Source organism: Panthera tigris, chromosome D3 (genome assembly GCF_018350195.1).
Source record: "Panthera tigris isolate Pti1 chromosome D3, P.tigris_Pti1_mat1.1, whole genome shotgun sequence".
In the NCBI taxonomy this organism is placed as follows: domain Eukaryota; kingdom Metazoa; phylum Chordata; class Mammalia; order Carnivora; family Felidae; genus Panthera; species Panthera tigris.
Genome location: NC_056671.1, coordinates 58,378,320 through 58,399,257, shown reverse-complemented (window position 1 = coordinate 58,399,257; position 20,938 = coordinate 58,378,320). Strand labels below are relative to the sequence as shown.

The 20,938-nt window shown below is 49.7% G+C and overlaps 1 protein-coding gene and 1 long non-coding RNA gene across 15 annotated transcripts in view; both read left to right on the top strand.

Moving 5' to 3' along the window:
• Nucleotides 1-23: 23 nt before the first annotated feature.
• On the top strand, nucleotides 24-4,390 carry LOC122232672. The gene is made up of 3 exons (XR_006210056.1): nucleotides 24-129; nucleotides 3,362-3,448; nucleotides 3,526-4,390. It is a non-coding gene; the product is annotated as an uncharacterized LOC122232672 (long non-coding RNA).
• Nucleotides 4,391-9,059: 4,669 nt separating this feature from the next.
• Nucleotides 9,060-20,938, top strand: part of CELF4 (CUGBP Elav-like family member 4) — a 296,488-nt gene continuing 284,609 nt past the window's right edge. For all 14 annotated transcript variants that reach the window (XM_042961625.1, XM_042961624.1, XM_042961622.1 and 11 more), the window contains exon 1: nucleotides 9,060-9,416. In XM_042961625.1, the coding sequence (XP_042817559.1) occupies nucleotides 9,131-9,416 (286 nt within the window). In that variant the 5' untranslated portion in view covers nucleotides 9,060-9,130. The remainder of the gene's footprint in view (nucleotides 9,417-20,938) is intronic.

Here is a 20,938-nt window from a genome sequence, read left to right as displayed (position 1 = left end):
AGGGGGGGGGGCAGTCACGCAGGCCTGTGTGGGAGCCTCCCATGTGTCCGGGTACAGGCTCTCCGACAGTGTGGGGGAAGTACCAGGTCTGTGCTACAGTGTGGGGCCCCTTCCTAAAGCTGAATGTAGGTGAGCGTCACTGAGCAGCCACGTTGAGAGAAACTCATGGGCCCCTCCCCCAAACCGTTTCCTACAACATGGTACCCACAACCAGAGACAGGTTCCTCTCCTCTCCTCCACACAGTGCGAGGACCACTGAGGGGAAACCGAAACTGCCCTCTCCCTTAGAAAACGTCCGTGTCCTCTTACACATTTTTTAAATGCTATTTTTGGCCAGCTTATATTTATACCTGGAAAGGAGAGACTTAGTTTACTTTTGAATAAATACAATAAAAGTAATAGCTAATATTGATTGGACACCTGCTATGTGGCAGGCACTAAGTTACCTCTTTGAATCGTTCATTATCTCTTCATGATAGCTGTACGCAGTGTTATTATGCCTATGTTTCCGATGTGGAAACAGAGACTCAGAGAACATGACTTATATTGCTGGTAAGCTAAAGATATATCTTGTCCTAGGGGTACCTGGGTGGCTCCGTTGGTTAAGCATCCAACTCGGTTTCGGCTCAGGTCATGATCTCAACGGTTTCATGAGTCTGAGCCCCGAGTCCGGAGAGTGTGGAGCCTGCTTGGGATTTTCCCTCTCTCTCTCCCTCTCTCTCTCTCTCTCTGTGCCTTCACCACTTGAGCTGCCTCTGTCTCTCTCAAATAAATTAATTAATTTAAAAGAAAAACTGACCGGTAGGGTTCTGAAGCCCAAACTCTTTCTATACACAATGCAGGCACCTTTGCATATGTGTATATATAGTATAGAAACTTGAGTCTTATATACATATTTTAAAGGATTAAATGCCCAGTGGTATTTATAGACTGTATTTTTTTAAATTTTACCCTTTGAGCAAAATTTATATTAGTGTGTCTGTTCAGTAATAGACCAGAATTTATATATGTGTATATAATATATATATATGTATATACTATAACACTTTGGAAGACTTTAAGCTTATTAAAAGAAGGCTGCCATCTGGAAATTATTTGGGGGAGGGAGTGGTTCTTGAAAACCTGTGGCATCTCCTTTAAATGTGACTAGTGGTAACAAACCTTCATCCTTTGGATATAGAAATGATCTTTAGAAAATGGGCCCAAAATAGTGCCCCTGCAGTTCAGCACATGTGTGTTGGGGGTGATTTCTCCCTTCTCAGCCATCCTTCATAAATACCCAGGTGCCTTTTTTGTTCCAGTCTTATACCACTGATCACATTCTTCCCTGTCATCAGCAACCGGTCAGCCTGTGGTCAGTGAGTCCCCACCCTGAGTCTTTCTTGTGAGCCAGCCCTGCTGTAAACCTCTCCTCCCAAGGCTACAGACCATCCCTGGAACAACAGCCTACATTCCTTCCATGACCTTCAGGGCCCAACTTGACTGCCCACGTGCCCTCTCCATCCTCACCACCAGCCTCTCCTTCCCTCTCCCCAGGTGATGTAGCTGAGGCCTCCTTGCTAAGCTCTTGTCTGTACCCAGCTGCTGGGTGAGGGAGCTGGGGGGGGGGACACCTAGGCAGGTGAGCCTGAGGCCCCCACATAACAACCCTTGGAAGATCTGGCCTGGTGTAATTGTCCTGCAGGCTCACCTTCCTGAGCCCCTACCCAGTTGGGGGTCTCCCTATACCACCAAGCCATGTCACTCCTTCATACCATCTGCACCGTCCCCGGAGGCTGAATGTCTTAACCAGGGCACTGGCTGAAGGACTGCGGGCTGGATTTGGGGGGCCTGGCTGCAGTGGGAGAATTAACATTAAAAAGCCTGTGTAGAAGCCGTGTTTTCAGCAACATTATCAGAGAAATCGTGGCCATGAGAAAGTGACATTTATCCACAGCATTGTGCGTGTAATAAATACAACTTACTATTCCAGTTTTTAAAGTGAGCCCAGTGTCTGAAAACCTCAGGGCTCATGTACAATAAATTAACATAATTAAAAACTAATTAGTAAAACATCACAATTAAAAGGACTTGCTGCGGCAACACCTCTCAGGTAAGAAGAGGCTGCGTAGTGCCGGCAGCCAGTACCTAGGGCAGGCCCCAAGAAGAGGCCGTGATGCAGGCCTGGCCCTCCGGGAAGGCTTCCCGCACCCCCCCCCCCCAGGAGCACCTAGAGAAACAGCCTTGCAGCAAGTGAGGACACCCACTTTGGGTCCAATGCCGCCACCACCAGAGGGGCCGCCCTGCCTCCCGAGTATGCTGGGGGAGGGGCCTCCGCCAGCCCTCAGACTGGGGCCTCTCTGTTAGCGGGGCTCCCATAATACCCGCTGGCAGGACATGATCTAAGCCCTTTACGTGCATTTACTCATTTAATCCCCACAACAATTTTAATAGGTTCTATTCCTCTTCCTATTTTGCAAATGAGGAAACTGAGCCACGGAAAGGTTAAATAACCTGCCCAAGGTCATAGAGCTAGTAAGTGGGAGACTTTGAAGCCAAGGAGTCTGGTTCTGCCAGCTTTACCTAAGTGCAGCGGTAAAGGCACCTGCTTCTGTCCAACTCAGTGCTGCCTGGCCAGGGCTCCCTTTGAAAACATGTGAATTATTTGGGGAAGATAAGGAGTAAATTCCTAACCCTTCCATGAAACAAGTTAATTTCATCTACACCTTTCTGTGGCCCATTTTGACCCTCAGTCCCTGCTCTCCTCTTATTTTTTTACATGAGAACTGTGAGTCAGCCTCACAGACATGGCACTGTCTCACCTTCTTGGATGTGATGTGAGGAAGGAAAGGAGGGTGGAAGAAAGGACAGCGGTCTCCATTTTCTGGAGGAGAAAGTTGAGGCCAGGAAAGCCGTAACTCAGGTTCCTCCTGCACTTCCCGGCCCCCGCCCATGCAGGGTGCCTGGGCTGCAGGACTCCAGATCCCTTTACCCCACTTATTGGGCTGCCTTTCCATTTCCTACCTGTCCTCTGCAAAAGTGAGGAAAAGCCCCAGTTGGCAAAGAAGCGGACAACAGGAGCATGTTCCCATGCCAGGAACAAGGAATATCCATGCTGACCACCCAAAGGCCTAGAGACTCCCCAAAGCAACCCCCCACCATTGCCCAGAGCCCAGGAATCCCCACAAGACCATAGCCATATGTCCCTGGGGCTCAACCAGCAAGGAAGGAAGCCCGAAGGCCCCTCTCTTGCCAGCCCTGGCACTTGTCTGAGCTATAAGAGGCAGCCCAGTCCCTTCTGGGGAGCTCCTGGGTTTCCTAAAACACATAGCATCCTAACTCAGTTCTCTTCCTCCCTCCATGCATTTGCTCCCCTGGCCAGGTCTGCTGTTGGCTCAGGACAGGACAAGGGGATCCTTCAATTGTCTCCTCTCACTGGCCGGAGGCTGCTGAAGTTAACTGAGAGAAGGTAGGGACCCTTTTCCTCTTCCTTTCCACCTCAATTAGTGCTTCTTGTATCACTGAACCTTCCCAAATTATTCACAGAGAAGTCCTAAGCTTGTGGAGAAGACCAGAAACAGACTTCTGAGGCTGCCTTCAAAGCCACATCTTGCCCACCCCACCTACTTCCACATATGAGCCCCCTCTAGAAGCATCTACCTTCTATCATGTGAGAACCCACTACACTCACCAGACCTGGCAATTCCATCCACTGCCTCAACCTCCCTCCTCTCTTCCTAAGCTGACACCTCCACCTTCCTATAGGGCCAGAGTTCTCTCCACCAGAGAGCCTTCCAGGGGTGCCAATGCCTACACAAGCTGCAGCTTCTCCAGGTTCCCAGGGCACACATCACCAGCACCTTTCACTCTACACCTTGGTGGCCTCACACCCTAGTGTGGTGGCTCTTGTCTGAGTCAACCTCTTTGCCTAAATCCATGAGCTCTCTGCAGAGGGCAAGTGACTCTCCAGGTCTCCAGCCTCCCCCCACTGACCTCTGCAGGTCTGGGCTGAGCAGTCACTCCACAGAGACACTTAGTGGTCTGGTCTCTGGAGAGACTTGAGCAGACCACAGCTCTCTTTTTAGCTTGTTCTCAACATAGCCTTGGAGAACCAGCTGCTTCTTGCCCTCCTAGGCCTTAGGCCAGGCCATCACCCAGCTCTCTGGCCATCTACCACCTTCTGCCTCTTGCCTTCACAAGCCCCCCTCTCCCCCAACAAGGCTGCTGCCCACACAATCCCATCACAGATTCTCCCACACAATTTGGATTGTTTTCTATTTTCTTGCATGTGGAACTCCTCAGGCCTGGAAGACATTTAACCATCTGTTGCCATTTGGTGTTCTGGGGCTTTTCACTTGGTACAGCTTTGGTGTCTCTAACTAGACAGTGGGTTCTTCCCAGTCCTGTCCTTTCTCTGCTGCGTCCAGGGGGAGACTGGAAGCATTCCGTGAATGCAAGAATGACTGTGTGGTGATGTCTCCAAGCCAAGCCCTGCAGCCCAGGGAGGCTAAACTGCTATGTGGATTCTAGATGGATTGTTCTCATCCCTGGCTTTGAACTTCTTCTGGAAGAGAGTCTGCCTGGGCCCCTGCAGCTCTCCATCCTTAGGACCTAGACGAATGAATACAGCATCACCCCCTCCTCCAAGTCAGATTAGCCATAGGTATCTAGAAATTCCATTCTGAGCACCTACTGTGTGCTCATGCCTGTCAAGAGGGGTTGCAGAGGGTGAAGAGGGGCCAGATTACTGGGCTCCTGCCTTCCACCAGTTCCCAATCTAGATGGAGAGAGAAGACTCATAGGCAGGAGAGCCAAAGCAGGTCTCAGGGCGTGTGGCCACGGCCAGGGCTGCAGAATGTGTTCAGTGGGTGCCAGAGAGAGGAGAGTGATGGTGGCTCCACTGAAGGGAAGCTGAACACAAAGAGGGTTTCCTCCTCCCTTGAGGGGGAGGAGCAAAGGGAAGTGAGGAGCGGGAGGCAATGGTAAGGCCTGCAAAACTACACCATCTGAGCCAAGATCCCCACCACACAGGGCTTCCTGACATCCCTAAAGATGAATCAGCAACAAAATGTAAACCCCAAACACAGAGAGAAAATGAGAAGCAATTGTTCCCAACTCCCTTTTCCATTTGCCGGCCTTCTCTCTCTCTCAGTGGATGGAATAATTGTGGCCATGAAGTGGCACTTGAAGAAAAAGTTTTAAATCTGTTTAAATGTCACAGTGAGTAATACTTTGCCCCCATCTTTCCCTAGTTACATTTCTCTTTGATGTTCTAAGGTTAAAAAAAAAATTAGCTCAAGTCTTTCTAGAATATCAAGGGCAAGGATACCAGAGAGCCAACCTAGCCACATTCCTTACTATTTTCTTTGGGGTCCTGCTCCTTTATTACATTAGTTTGAGACACCTGTCCGTGTTGTTTTATCCCCAGTACTCTGCTGTGCCAAAACAGTGGGAGCCTAAGAGATCCAGCTCTGTGCCTTTAAGAGATCTATGCCTTGGCAGAAGCTGTTTCTGCCGCTGTTAATACAAGGTAGCTCAGTTATATGGGGCCTGGTGTCCTGGTGGCTTCTGTCCCAGCAGTGTGGGGAGAGGTAGGGCATTTTACCACATAGGTGCCAGAGAGCTGAGAGGTGAGGAATGTGTTACCCCCTAAGGGGAGACAGTCCAAATCCAAAATAAGCCATCCTCAGGTGGGGAGACAGGGGAGCGTGAGGTACCTTCCCTAGGGAAGAAGGAGCTCTCCACAGCTTTGGGTCCACATGTGGAGAGAGACAGGGAGAGGGGGCTGTGGTGCAGGGGGCACAGATGCAGTCCTGGAGGGAGTTGATGCTATACCTTATGGCAGTATTTTTGCAGGTATCTGAAATAACCAGATGCCCCCTTCCATTAACAACTCCACTCTCCCACTCACTCCTGCCCAGGGACTGCTTTTATTTATGTATTGGCTATTATTATTAATAATAAGATGAATAATGAAACACCTGTGAATAATTTACTTGGACCTGGGCAGGGCTGGGGTGGGGGCAGGAAGAAGTGGAAGATAAACCACACCTGCCCTCCCCTGTGCTGGCGCCTTCTTTCCCAGCCCCCACCCCCACCCCCACCCCAGCTCACTTCCTTCTCTTCCCCCAGACCTAGCTTTGCTTTAAGGAGGTGGCAGGCAGGGAGAGAGAGAGAGAGAGAGAGAGAGAGAGAGAGAGAGAGAGACCTCAAGCAGGAATTACTCTCCTAAACTCCCGTTATGGCATAAAATACATCCCACTCCATTGTGATATCCTGGGAGGTAAGCACCACAAGATGATGTTAGAGGAGATATTTCGGACAAAGATACTGGCCTCTGCTGATGTGTCCTGAGGGGAAGGGGAGGAGGGGGGTCTCAGACTGGTGCACGCGTGCGTGTGCACGCACACACACACACACACACACACACAGCCAGAGTGTGGATACAAACGGTCTATGTGCACAGCCACACTGCACCCACACAAGCACTCACACACAGTCCTGATAAGACACAGGCACACACCTCCAAGCCACCAGCTCAAACCCTCTGTGTGCCTACTGGGGACATGCCACCTTATGACAGCACTTCATAGGCACACCACGCACACAGCTACCTTGCAGAGAGGCCCTATGTGTGAGTTTCTGTTCAATTCCATCAACTCGGGCGATTCTTAGGCCGTCATATAACACTGGATAATGTAAGCCCAGAACCGAGTTATGAATCAACTATACTTACACACGATTCCATCAAGAAAAGACAGAAGAATCTTAAAATGAAAGGATGAAGTTCCACAGCTCTCAGAATTGTACTTGCTGTTTGGTCACTCGCCCTGGATCCTCAGGGAGAGGTGTCCCAGGTGGGCTTGGGGCCTGGGGCTGCGAACCTCGGGGCCTCCTCAGGCCTCCTCCTGGCGCTGGAGAGCTCGGCGTTGTGGTTGTACCAAACGGGCTTGGTCTCGGTATTCAGGCAGCTGGGGTCTCATTTCTTTAAATAAAATTGTAAACATATTGTCTAATAACATCATGTAATCCGAGGGTAAGAAAAGAGAAACCCAGGACACCCGAAGGGGGCCGGTGGGGGTCCGGCCAGAGTCAGGCCGGCAGCTTTGCCCCTGCAACTCGCAGGGGAGCGGGCGCGTTATTTTAATTTGCCCGGCTTCTGAAGCCATGGAGAAGAGGCTGCCCTGGAAAAGCAAATGTGGGAGAGGATGCGGGGCAGGTAAATATCATTAAAATGAAAATCTGCTCTCCCAACCCAAGTTCACCACCAGCATTCGCCCCCAGAGGCGGGGCTGCTTGGACCCGGCTCCCGCGCCGGCCACTCCCTCTCCTGCGCGGCCGAGGCTCTGGCCCCCGCGGGCCTGGTGGGGAACCCGGCAAAGTCGGGCTGGGCGGCCGGACCCTTGGCTCCAGCCCGCAGACGCGACTCCGAGCCTCGCACTTCTGGAGAGGGAGGCGCCGCCAACGAAGCCCGCGGGGCAGCGCACGCTGCGCGAGTCTGGGTCCGGCCGCAGTCCGGATAGCGATTCGGGGGCTTTATTTCTTTGATGGTGAATTAAGGAAAAAATTTCAATTTGAACCGGTAACGCAGACAAGGGCCAAATCAAGCCGGTCCCTCGCGCTGGCTCAGCGACCCGGCACGGCACCCAGATCCCTGCCTCCTTCCACGGCGGGCGAGCCGGCCGAGACGCCCGGCTCCTACCTTCCTCCCGCCAGCCGCTTGCCGGACCAGCCGCCGCGCTTCCGGGCGGGGGAGGCCGTCCGGGACCGAAACACCCACCTCCAGCCTTCGCAGGCGGGCTGGGACGAGGATCGGGCCCCGGATCTCTACGCCCCGTCCCCCCCCCCCCCCAGCGAGGCCCAACTGCTCCCCCAGTTCCGACCTCCCAGGTGGCTCGGGTGGCGGCAGATGCCGTGCGGGAGGGCGAAGATTTGGGGCTGCTCTGGCAGGTTGGGGATTCGAGGAGGAAAAAAGCAGGGAGACACGGAGAGAAAGAGAGCGCGCGCGAGAGAGCTCTTGTCTACAGATTTATCCACATAATATATATTTATGTAGCTTTTTTTCTCTCGACACTGATCAATGCGCACTCGGATCGCTGGGCGGACTCCCTCCAAGCCGACTCGCTTTTTCTAGTCTAAATAAATAAATAAATAAATAAATAAATAAATAAATAAAGGGAACCAGATGGGAGAAAAAAGCGCCCATTCCACCTCCGCCGCCGCCTTCGCCGCCGCCCCGCCCGCCATCCCTGCCTTTGCTTCGCCCGCCTGGCGCCCTAATAGAGCGCAGCTCGGTGGATAACGCCCCCCTACATACCCACACGAAAATGAAAATCAATGTTTTAAAAATACAAAAAGTTGCACCTGCTGCTATTACAAAAAGAACCCCCAAAAGGCAAAGAGGAGGCCAGCAGCCCTGTTCCTAACGGGCACCCGCTCCCCGCGGCCGCCGGGCCCGGAATCTCAGCGCCTCCCGAAGAGCCATGCGCCTGGCGCTATTTATAGCCGGGGGCTGTCTCGGACTGTACCACCGCCGCTCGCCGGGGCCGCCGACGGGGGAGGCGCGGCGGGGCCGGCGCCGCCCCACGCCGTCCTGCTCCCGGCCGCCGCCCGCCGCCGCGCGGGAGCCCCCCCGCGTCTCGCCCTCTCCGGGCCCCGCGCCCCCCCTCCTCCGCGCGCGCTCACTCGCCGCCCCCACCCCTGGTCTGACTCGGAACTTGAACCGGTCCAGCCTGTTTAAACGGAAAGGACAGAGATCCTGTCTGTTCAATGTAAAAAAAAAAAAAAAGAAAGAAAGAAAAAGAAAAAAAAAGAGAAAAAGAAAAAGAAAAGAAAAAGAAAGAAAAAAAGAAAAGAAAAAGATCAGACCGCAAAAGAGAGAGAGAGAAAGAGAGAGAGGGAGAGAGAGGAGAGAGGGAGGGAGAGAGAGAGCGGGGAGAGGAGAGAGAGAGCGCGAGCGCGAGCGAGCGAGAGAAGAGAGGAGAAAGAGAGAGAGCAGAGAGCGAGAGGAGAGCGAGGTGTAGAGAAACCGAGGGGGAGAGAACCCGAGTGTGTGTATGCGTGTGCGTGTGTGAGCGCGAGCGAGCTTGCGAGGGAGAAGAGCGAGAGAGAGTGCGAGCGAGAAAGAATAAAAGGAAAGAAGATTTTCTCTATGTATATAAAGATGGCCACGTTAGCAAACGGACAGGCTGACAACGCGAGCCTCAGTACCAACGGGCTCGGCAGCAGCCCGGGCAGCGCCGGGCACATGAACGGATTAAGCCACAGCCCGGGGAACCCGTCGACCATTCCCATGAAGGACCACGATGCCATCAAGCTGTTCATTGGGCAGATCCCCCGCAACCTGGATGAGAAGGACCTCAAGCCCCTCTTCGAGGAGTTCGGCAAGATCTACGAGCTTACGGTTCTGAAGGACAGGTTCACAGGCATGCACAAAGGTGAGTGCACCTTTCCCTCCCAACTTTGCCGGGGAGAAGGAGCGGGCGGGCCGGCCGGCCGGCCGGCGACGGACGAGCGGGAGACGGCGCGAGAGGGAGCCTCGGGCGGACGCCGAGGAGGGAGGCGCTCGGGCAGCGGAGACCAGGACTGGGGTGCGTGGGGAGCTGTTCGCTGGGGCAAGGCTGGATTTTGGGCGAGGAGCTGATAGAAGCGGTGCGGTGGGGAGAGCAGCGGAAGCAGAATATGGAGAGAAAGAGAGGATCGAGGGGAAGCGGGGCTTGGATTTTTGGGTGCAGCGACTTGAAAGACTGGGACGGGGACAGCTGCACCGGCCGAGCCCGGGACGCTGAGCAGACTGGCGGGCGCTCAGCGGGCCAGGGACCGAGGGTGCTGTCCATCGCCGTGGTGCTGAAAATATTAAGAGATGGTCTCCTCCTTCTCCGCTCCGGGCCAGAGTAGCAGGAGCGCAGCCGTCTAAAAAGAAGAGAGGTGACAAATTCAGAGAGATATTTTTATTTCGCTATCAATTTAACAGTAAACTCTCCCTGTCGAGCTATGTGCCTCAATAATCCGGTTGTGGTGTGAGTGGTGGGGGAGGGGGTGTTTGATGTTTGAAGGAAGGAGGGACAAAACCTAAGGCAAGAATTAGCAAGGAACCAGCCATCCCCTGGGTGGAGTGGGGGGTCAGGGAAGCCTGAAATGATCCCCTTCTCAGGAAAGCGGAGCTTTGGGGGAAAAATCTGTGTGTGCAAGATATGCATTTTGAAGGGTGTAGCCTAAATTATCCCAAACTCACCATGCAGAGAGCTTATAGTACATTATTTCTCTCCCTTGAAGCAATCATTGCTAGTGAGTGCTTGGGGGAGGGGGAGACAGAATAATCAAAGAATTAAAACCCAGCAACTTTTTAGGAAAGTGGTCATGAGAAATGTCTGCAGCCTGCCTGTTTTCTCCTTGTTTTATTATCTTTAAGGCAGATCCCCAAACGTGTTCAGTTGTAGAACGTGTGTGGGTGGCTGGTGGGTGACGAAATTAGCCCAGTGCTCCGCTCCCTAACAGTAATGTATAGGATGTGCAGTGGGGATTAATCCGGGATGGAGCTGTGTGGGCAAGTTAAATGCTTTCTGAGAGAGATTGATCGTCAGGCAGGGAAGGAGCACCGAGCTAAGGAAGTTGTAAGGGATGTGTATGGACGTTCCGTTTTTAATAAACAGTAGTGTGGAGAGCCACTGAAGATGCTGTGTTAGAGCTGGTGGTTTTAAAGATGAAAACACACACACGCACACGCACACCCACCCACACACAGAGAGCAGCCTCATCCTTGGCCACAAATGGGCTATGAACAGAGCTGATCCTCCGGCACATTAGGTGCAGAGCGCAGAGCTGTCTGGCTCTCTAAGCAGCAGTGGTTTTCACTATCACAACCTCCCTCCCTCCTCCAGCCCTCCCTTCATCCGAATACTAAGCAGAGCTCCAAACTCTTCATAGTTGGAGTCCCAGAGAGCAGTTTTTATTGGCTTTAGCATCTTCCAGCTTGCCTGCTGAGGAGTAAATCTTAAAGTTAATGGCATGTTGAGTAGCACAAAAACACAGCAGAATGGAAATATACTGGGTTTGCTGGGGTGGGGTGAGGGTGGGGGCTGTAATGGAGAGACAAACCAACCTTTATCCAATATGGAGAAAATGTCTGTCTGATCAGAAGAGAGACTGGAAAGGTGAAATGGGGAGGCAGTCTTTGAAATAATATTTCTTTCCTTCCCCCCACCTCAAGTCAACCGTATCTTTATAGTTTTTCCCTTTCCAATCAAGCTCCCTAGAAGCTAATCAAGGTTTGTATCAAATCTTTGTCATTCTAATATGTCCCCAGATTTAAAAATAGTAATAATGAAAATTTAAAAAGCATAAATAGGGAAATCCTTTGCCCATCTTAATGATCAGTTCTTGTGATGATTTAAATTTTTAAAGTTAAAAAAAATTTAGAACCCACCAGAGGCAAAAGACAGTTGTGAAGAGCTGAGCTTCTTAAGAGATCCGGGTTTGGAGCACTTTATTTACTTCTTTATTTCAAAGGAAGATAAACTTTAACAATATTCCTTGGTTTCTTCTCACGATCCCTTGCTGGTATCATCACTATGTTCTTGATGTTATTTGGACTCCCTTGTACTATAGCAAAGAAGTAGAATTATCATCATTTGCATCAGGAAGCCAGAGAAGGTTATATTATAGCTTTATCATATGTATCATATATATACTATATACACATATCTGGCCAGGATTTCTAGGACAAGCAAAACTTCGTTTTCTAAATAATTCTTCCCCTAAACTGGCTCAGTCAGTGGCAGGCAGGCCTGTTGGCTCCGGCATGCTTGGTGTCTCATTGTCGCAGCCCACCCTTCATAGCCTAAGCATATATATTTTTCCCTATGAAACTTCCTGCCTCTCTGTCCCTTGGATTTTTACAGGCAGGGTTGGGCCACAATGTCTCTAACAGTGCCTGGGAGCTCCAGGAGAGCTGAATAAATGAAGCATTCTCTGAGGTCTGGTTTATTCAGTCCTAGAAGAGTTTGAACTCCTCCTTCAGAGATACAGCCTGATTTATTAGCTAATCCTGATAAAATAAGCCTCTGGCCACCTTAAAAAATTACTCGCTTGCCATTGGTGATTAATTACTGTTAAGTCAAAAAGCATGATGAGGCTTGAAGAATGAGGGTTGCATTTGGCTTCTAGATTTTCCCCAACTCTAAATTGACAACATGAGGCTAAGGATAGAAACATGCCTTTGTTAAGCCTGGTTTCGGGGCATATTTGTGGCTCTTTCTTTCCCCTTCTTGAATTTTTAACTTCTAATGAATCATATTGGTATAAAATTGAGAGACATGACAGGATACTGGCCTCCAGTGTGGATGGCATATGCATGTTATTGGCAAAGAAAAAGAAAGAAAGAAAAAAGAAGAGAAAAAGAAAGAAAGAAGAGAAAAATAAGTAAAAATTAAATTAAATGCATGAGATTTTAGGTGGGTATCCATTTGTTTGCCACCTGCCATTTCAGGTAACTAAAGAAGGAAGGAGTTCTAAGGGTTAATGGAATACCTGCCATGCGTAGAGTGAACCTTAAAAGGCAATTACTCCAGTCAAATTGGGAGTCTGTGGAGGAGGGAGTGGGTGGGTGTTGTGGAGCAAACCCAGCCGTATCAGAGAAAGGCTGTTGGGCTGGGGAGGCAGCAAATAGCAGTTGTGGACTGGGGTAATTACTGTAAAGGTAAATCCACCCCCTGGAGACTAGAAAACACTTGGGCAGGGGTGGGGAAGATCTGGGTGCTAGGCAGAGAGAGAAAGGAAGAAAAAAAGCCCAGAATTACAATTCAAAGAAATAACACCCAAAGAAGAAAACCTAGTTCAATGCAAACTCTCCCGGCTAACTCAGTGTCTTCTTTTCTGCCCCCATTAGAAGCACTTTGAGAAAGATTGTTTTTTCCAGGCTCCAAAGAGAAAGACATTGTACTATTGATTAAAGAGGAGACAGGCAAACTCCCCAGATAGCAGCACAAGTGAGCTGAGGACCAATTTGGCCCCTTCCTATAGAATTTTTCTCCCTTGGGGAAGGGAAGAGGTCACCCACTAGTCTAATTCTTTCCTTCTCTCACTTTACATTTATTTCTCTTTTCTTCTTTTTATTTCCTGGAGAACAAACAGCAGTGACTGAAAATACATACACACGCATTCCCATGCCTGCTCACACACACACATACGCAGTCGGTGGATCACACATGAACAAGCCAACAATCCATTCATAACTTTGGTCTTGTCTAGCAGAATAGAAGGCAGCAAAGACTGAGTTACTGGGAGACATAAAGACTAGTGCTCTCTGGATAGCCATATTATAATGCATTATCTTTGAAGTCATTTAAGTCCAATTTAAGTGGTATTTAGTATAATATTTATGAATTAATGTAATCTAAACATAAGGCTGTCCCCAAAGGTTTAAACAGCCTTTACTACTGATGTGTGCTTGTTCCCAGAGCCTGCGATGCATTTTAATCTAAACAGCCAAGTCCATATCACAGTCCCTCTTGTTAACCAGTCAGAACAAATCTGTGCCTGGGTAACCACTCTGCATTGAGATTTCCCCCTACTGCATGGAGGAAAACCTAGTCTACTGGCAGCCCCAGGGTGCTCCCAACCCAGGATCCACAGCTGCAGGGACTTCAGCCCCTCATACTTTCACACTACATCCAGAGGGAGGGTGGGGACAGAGTAATAGAACCTTCTGTGGACTGAGCTCTGGAGAGTATTTCATTTAAAAATATACTCATCACCCGATACACAACCTCTCATTTCAGCAGTACCTGACAAGGAAGTACCTGAAGCCCCTTGATTTGGGGTGCCGCTGGGAGAAAGGGAAATAGCAAGTGTCATGATTGTTTTGGTGATTCTTGACTATCTTCATAAAACTGTGCCTTATGTTTTCATTTAAGATGTAGCCATTTTCAGAACATCAAGTTTCCACCGCTTGACTTTAGCCGGGAGGGCTCCTTGTTTTTTTCCTTAGGTAGGTGAATTAAAGCCAGTGAGGCTCTATCTGATTTCTGTTTTCAAATGAGTCTAAGAGACAGTGAAGCTGAAGTATCAGCATGGGCATCAGCTCAATTCAGATGAACTTTTAAAAAAAATTTACTTTGAAAAATAAAAATTCAGTCTGTCCCGGGAAAGACACTCGTAGAATGACTGGGCACACACCTATAGTTTTTAAAAGAAAGATTTGCCTTGTGAGAAAGAGGTATGGAAAATGAGATAAGAAAAACATTAAAAAAATTTCACTAAAGAAAATAAGCAATAGTAATCATTGCAAAACTAAAGTAAACCAAAGTAACAGCCCCCATAAAAAAAAATCTCAAATCCCAGATGTTTGTAAGTATTCTATTTAGGAGCAAAGAAAAACACTATTGGGAAATATTTGATTTATTGAAGAGACTGGTGGTTATTTGCTGCTTTACATAATTTTATTTATCTTTTGAAGAGACTTCTTCAGAATCAACGCACAGATAATATGCACATGTGCACGTATATGTATCCATGTACAAGCATGACTAAGCGCATCCCACACATATGGGAGCCAGGGCTGGCCTAGATTCCACTTCAATTCAACAGGGAGATGTTAACACTCTTTTCCCCCCTCAGCTTTAATGGGAATTCTAGATTGGGTTGAAAGAACCCCCTTGGCTTACTTCCACTCTCTCCACCTGCTCCAGTTGGCTGAATGTTTGTGGCTTCTCAAACACAAAACAAAAGAAAACAAAAAGAAAGGCTTTTCTTGAGTAAAGTCACAGCTTGAAAACAACCCAGAGGAACACAATTACAAAAAGGTATGCCATAGATGTGTGCCCCCATAATGTAGGCATATTGTAAAGTTGTGAGTGTGTTTTCGAAGAGCTAGTTTCCAGAGGCACTCCTGATGCCCAGTGATCATGCCACACTCCGGGGACTTGACTATGGCCATCCTTCTCACTATTATTAGCATGATAATCCTCATTATTATTATTTACATACCAGGATGGGAGAGGGGCTTCTAAGTGATGCCTGAGAAGATACTTAACTGAGAAAACAGCTGGTCTCACTTGCCTCGGATGCTTTTGGGGGAAATGTGGCACAGCTCACACCTTTCACATCATCACAAGGTAGTCTGTTTCCAAACTGACCCAGGAAGGATCTCTTCGAAGGGGACTTGCAGAGGGCAGGCTATAGAAGAGAGGGAGAAGTCATAGAAAATGAGGCCCAAAATCATTAGCAGAGCAAAAGGGAAACTGAAAGTCGTAGGGCCCAGATGCCAGCCGGAAGCTGGGAGTGCTGGTTGACAGTGGCTGAAGCGCAATGTTTCTGAACTTGGAAGGGAAATCCCATGTGACACACAGAGGGAAGTGCTAGAGGGTGTGAAAATCTGTGTGCATCTGTGGATCCCCGAGGGTTGGGGGAGGGAAGATGCCACAGCCCATGTGGGTGTTGGTGTGAGCATGTGTGTGTGAACTTCTGTTTACATGTGTGTATGTATGTGTGCGTGTGTGCGTCCAGGAAAAGATGATAAATGCAAATGGAATGATGTTAGGGGTAGGTTCATCTTGCAAGGCAGTATGCGTGATCAGGGAGATGGTTGATGGAGAAAAGGAGAGAAGGTGGAGAGAACAACACCGTCCGTCCTTGTGCTTACATACATGCTGCACCTCGGAACTCCTAGCTTGGATTTTATCCATGATCTAAGTGCCAGTGTGGTGGTGTGCTCTTGTTTGTCTGCCTCATATCCCCACCCAAAAGTCCAGGTTTAAAAGAAGGTTCCATCTCCCCCCGACTCATCATCCTTCTGATGCTTGCCTGCTTCTGCTCACCTATGGACTCATTGTAGAAATGACCTTCTATCTGTGATCTGAGTAGCCAGCCACAGAACCCAGCTCTCTGCAGAGATAATTCCCTCCACTCACTGTATTTCCTATGTCACCTGCTGCCCCCTGGCAACTGCTTTTTTTTTTCTCTTGTAGTGTTTACACACACACACACACACACACACACACACACAGGACTTGATCAAGGCAGTCAAGCTAGCCCCTCCAAGCAGAGTGCTGCATTTTCCCTCCATGCAAGGAGGGTGTGGCAGGGACCAGGACACCTTCCTTTTGGTGTCTCCACAACTAGAGAAGCAAGTTCATCACCTCTACCTTTGCCTTCTTAAATACACAGACTCTCCAAGAATCACAAAAAGTGTCTAATCCTCGTCTAATCCTACCTAAATAGCCTAGGGGAGGGGAACAGAGCCCCCCAACTTAGTTGTAACCCTCTGGCTATCAGTCTTCATCTCCCTCTTTTCCTTCTTCTCCTTGCCATTAAGACATCCTCACAAACTGCAAGGTGGGGCCTAAAGAGAAAAATCCAAGTTCCACCTGGCAACATAGAGTGCGGTTCGAAATACCAGGACAAAAAGACAATGATAAGGGTAGAAATGATGACAGAGGAATTTCCAGAGTTGTGGTGCCTGCCCTAGGGGCTTCCTTGTCCCTACTCATCCTGTTCCCAGTAGCCCCTGGATGGGTATAAAGCCTGAGACTCAGCCTTGCAGGAACCAACTAGGAAGCCAGGTGGGCAGCCCCAGGGTAACTGTCCTCCTTTCCAAGTCCCTTTGGAAGTAGAAGGGGGTGTTTTCTAGACCATATGCTCACAGGCCTTCTCCCCTTTTACTTGCTCCATATTTGGTTTCTCTTATCCTCCCTTGTATCTCCCCTCCAGCATTAGCTGACTGAAGCTCTCAAACTGAGCGATCCCCAGCAGCTCAGCTCAGGAACAAATCCTACGTGGCCATCTGCAAGATGTAAATAAATGGGTGCCCTCATGGAGACAGACGTAGTTCTGGCTCTGTGAGGACAGAACAGCCAAAAATATTGATCAAAGCTCAGGGGAAAAAATTGATAATGAGCTGGCCTCCAACAAGAGTTTAATTGACAGAGACTTCCGAAGGCCGGCTCTGGACAGCGCATAAACTGACCGCAATGTTACTTTATTGCAAACACTCTGCTTTAATTAATTATCACCTTTGTTAAAAGCAGCTCCAGATCAAAGGTTTCTAGATACTTAACAGATCTTACTAACAAAGCCCCCTGTGAATTAGGCTATCCCAGGGCTCTCCAGTGAGGCTAGTGAGTTTCCTTCCCATTTTCTTCCCTCTTAGCTGTTGCCTTCTTCCTCTTTGTTAAAATGAATGGTTCTTGCTGCACAGCCTCTGTGTCCTAGGACAGGGATTTTGAGGGGTGTTGTCTGCAGAGGGCAGGGGGCTGCCATTCTGCAGCTGTTTCTAAAATTACACAACTGGGACTAGGTTCACCTTCACATTTATCTGGCTGAAATGGGGAGTGTCAACAGAAGAAAAAGGAATTCATGGAAATGCAAAAGGTGTGTGTGTGTGTGTGTGTGTGTGTGTGTGTGTGTGTGTATGAGCGCGTGCGCGTGCACATGCACAAGCGACGATGTGCACATCCACATAAATATTATAGGATCGATGCGTTTCACATCCGCTGCTCACACCTCTTAACTTCTCCCTCCTGTCTCTTGAGCACCTGTGCTACTGCCGTATTTCACTCTGAGAAATGCTCGCAGCTGAAGCATGCATAGATGATGCTGTATCGAACCAAGCCATTGTTTGGGTTTGGTTGTGGAGTCTGGGTGCCCGTTGAAGGATTGTCCTTGCCTGGAGTAGGTGGTGCCCAAAGAATTCACTTCTCAAGATAGGATGGGAACCTCACTCTCCAGAGTCCCCAAAGCCTACAAACTGACAGGTGACTTACTTGAAAGCAACCCTTGGAGTCGTTCTAGGCAAATTTGAATGCCATACGTGGCTGTTTGTTCATTATTCTAATTTAATGATGCAGTCACACCTAATTAATCCATGTCTGGTTTATTCATACACTATGTCTGAGAATCCAAAAGATCTCTCTAGCTAGCCAGCTTCCCTTTACAGGGGCATGTGAGGGGCTCCCCTGACAAGTGAGCGTGTCGGAGTCCAAACAGGAACAGATTACTGTAGACTGATCTGATAGAGGCACTGTCCCTGACACCACTGTCCATGCAGGTAGAAGTAACAGCAATCATAGACAGACGTAGCAATGAGATATGTGTGCCTGTCGTGACACACATGAGCACACAAACCATGCGTTCTACCACAGAACCCTTCTGATGGGCAAGGGGCCACACTCCCAATGTGTAATAAATAACAAGGTATGTCAAGCATTCCTCTGATCAGGAGTTTCAACACAGAAGGTTGAGAGGCCGAACTGAGTCAGACTCCTCTCTCTGCCTTAAGAAAGTGGATCCTGACCCATTGCTGCCACTGCTCAGATAAAGAGACTGAGGCTGGAAGCAGCATGCCCCTAAAGTCAAGCCTGCAGCAAAGCCTTCAGCACACCTCCCCGTGCTGGTTCTGGCCAGACTGCTTGCAGCGAGTGTTGCCTCTTGCCTGGCAGGTACATTGAGAGAACGAGGCATCAACCTAATAATATCCTTATAAAGCCAAGCCTCCTGCGCAGGTCCTAGGAGACAAGAGGCATCCAAAGATCAAACACTACATCACAGTGTATTTGTAGGAACTCTCTGATTCTGCTACCTCCCTATAATGCTCTAATTGACTATTTGATCAGCTCTAAAAGGGCCAGTGTTCAAGACAGACTCACACACACATTCATACACACACTTACATGCATATTCACATACACATGTGCATGCACACATATATATACTCATCGCACAAGCACATGCATGCAGACTTTTTCTTGCACACACTGCCGTACCCACACCGGCTCATCTAACAAGGGTAGATTCTCACAGGAGATGCTTGAAGGTGAGTGAAAAGCACACACCTAAGATTGTACATGCCCTTCCAGTAATGGGCTTATCAATAGCTCTTAAAGAAATGTGACAGCCAGCCCAGAGTGATTCAGTTGTGTGGACAAAGGTCAGCATATAGATATCCATTATTAATAATATCAATATCTTGGTTGACCAATATAACCAGAAACTGTATCATGTCGCTGCTGATGGGTGAGGCTGGGAGGGCTCTGCGGCAGCAGCAGGAAATTATACCCATGTAAAATTAATCATATTGACTGGTTCTAAGAATATATGGAGAGGTGAAGATGTTGGTAGTGCTTGCCATGGTGGGAGAGGGGGACCTTGTTCCCAGAGGCTCCATGGTCTTGAACTCCTGGAAGGAGCCCAGGGGGAATGGAGGTGTCCCTGGGTGACCGATGAGAACACTCTCCCTCATCCGGCCTCTGCTTTCCAGCGGGGTGAGGCGGAGGAGAGGTGTTCTCTGAACAGGAAAAGAAAGAAATAGGATCCCCTAACCATTATCCACCCAACATATCCATATCTTTCTGTCAAATCAATACTTGGCTTGGCTTTGTCTCACCGGATGAGGCACAGAGAGCATCCTTGCACCCGCTGTGTGAAGAGGTCTATCTCCAAGGGGTGTCATGAGCCTGAAGCAATATCCCCAGTTATGTGGTGGGATACCGGCCCCGGGAGTTGCCAGTGTGCACTATGCAACTTCGAGTTCCCAGGAAAAAAGGCATCCAAACAAATCAGTCACCAAGATTGGGTTCTTGGGACCAGCAGAGCCAGGGACTCAGAGTCTGGTGGGGTCAACAGTGTTCTGGACTTTGGAAAGCCATTGCTCCCTAAAGCTCACCTCCAGTCACAATGAGTGGGAAGGAAGGGGGAAGCCATTGCATCCTTGGCCTTGGGATTCCCTTCAAGTATGCCCCTGACCCCTCATCCCCTTGCCTGCCAGAGCCCCAGCTCGGGATGTCCTTGATCTTCCTTGGCAGCCCTGGGCAACATCTGGAAGGGAGGAGAGGAAAGGAGAAAATCCCAGTGGCTGGGGCCTCCTGAGAGAGGAAGAAAGGGAACAGGGCTGGCAGGGAAAGCCCAATAAGCTTTTGGATCATTCCTCTTCTCTGTTCCCAGAGCCTGTGGAGGCAGCTGGAAGGGAGCCTGCCTTAGAGGCCAGGCCCATGGTTAGTTCGTGATAGACGATAGGAGATGGACCTTGAAAAGATGGCTTTGACTGTAAAGGAGGGTGAGGAAGTGGCTTCCTTGGCTGGAATGGGAGATGCAGGTTCTTAGGACTGGATACACCCCTTCCTATAGGGAATTTGGAGCCTCAGCCAACAAGCCACGTCTATCCTCCTCTGACCTGCCTCCCCTTCCCTGGCTATAGACACACTCAGACTTCTGACACCCAGCCCTCCGGCCAAGGGCTTTGGCTGGTCTCTGTGCTCCTCCCCAGTGCTAAGGGCCCAGCTTTCCTAGCAGAGGCACGGCCCCCAGACCACCCAGGTCAGCACCCAGATGTCCAGACTTGTTTCCAACACGGCCCAGGCTGGGTGCAGCCACAGCGGGAGCATGATGAGGACAGGTCCCGGAGCCCGAGCTCGTCCTCTGTCCACGGTGCCGCATCCCTTCTGGACCCAAGACCTGGATCTAAGGAGCTCTAGAAGAACAGCAAAGAGCCCAGAAGCCAGGCCCCTCCTCTAGACCCTTCCCCTACCTACCGTGAGTGCGGGAATGCTCCCCTCTCCACCAGCGGCTGCCTGCCATCTGACGGCGAGAGGGAGAACTTCCTGCTCTCCAGTGCGGGGCCCCTGACGAGGAAGCGGCTGCTCCTGTCACTGCCAGGCTCCCCGTGGAGGAGCTGCAGGGCAAACCCGTACCTCGCCCCTCTCCTGGCACCTCACAGGGTGAGGGTGGGCCGCTCCTCTTGCGCATGGGAGCCCCCTGCTCCAGTGGGCGGCGTGAGACCCTGGGCCAGGCCCTTCACTGGGCCTGGGCCTGGGCCTGGGGCAGCAGCAAAACAGCCACCCAAAATGAGATGGGAGACTCAGAAAATCCAGAAAGTATTGTAGTTTCAACATGAATGTGAAGTTTGCTCCATTTCAAAACAAAATACTTAGTTTAAAGTTTAGTATGGGTTTTATTCTTCATTCCATAC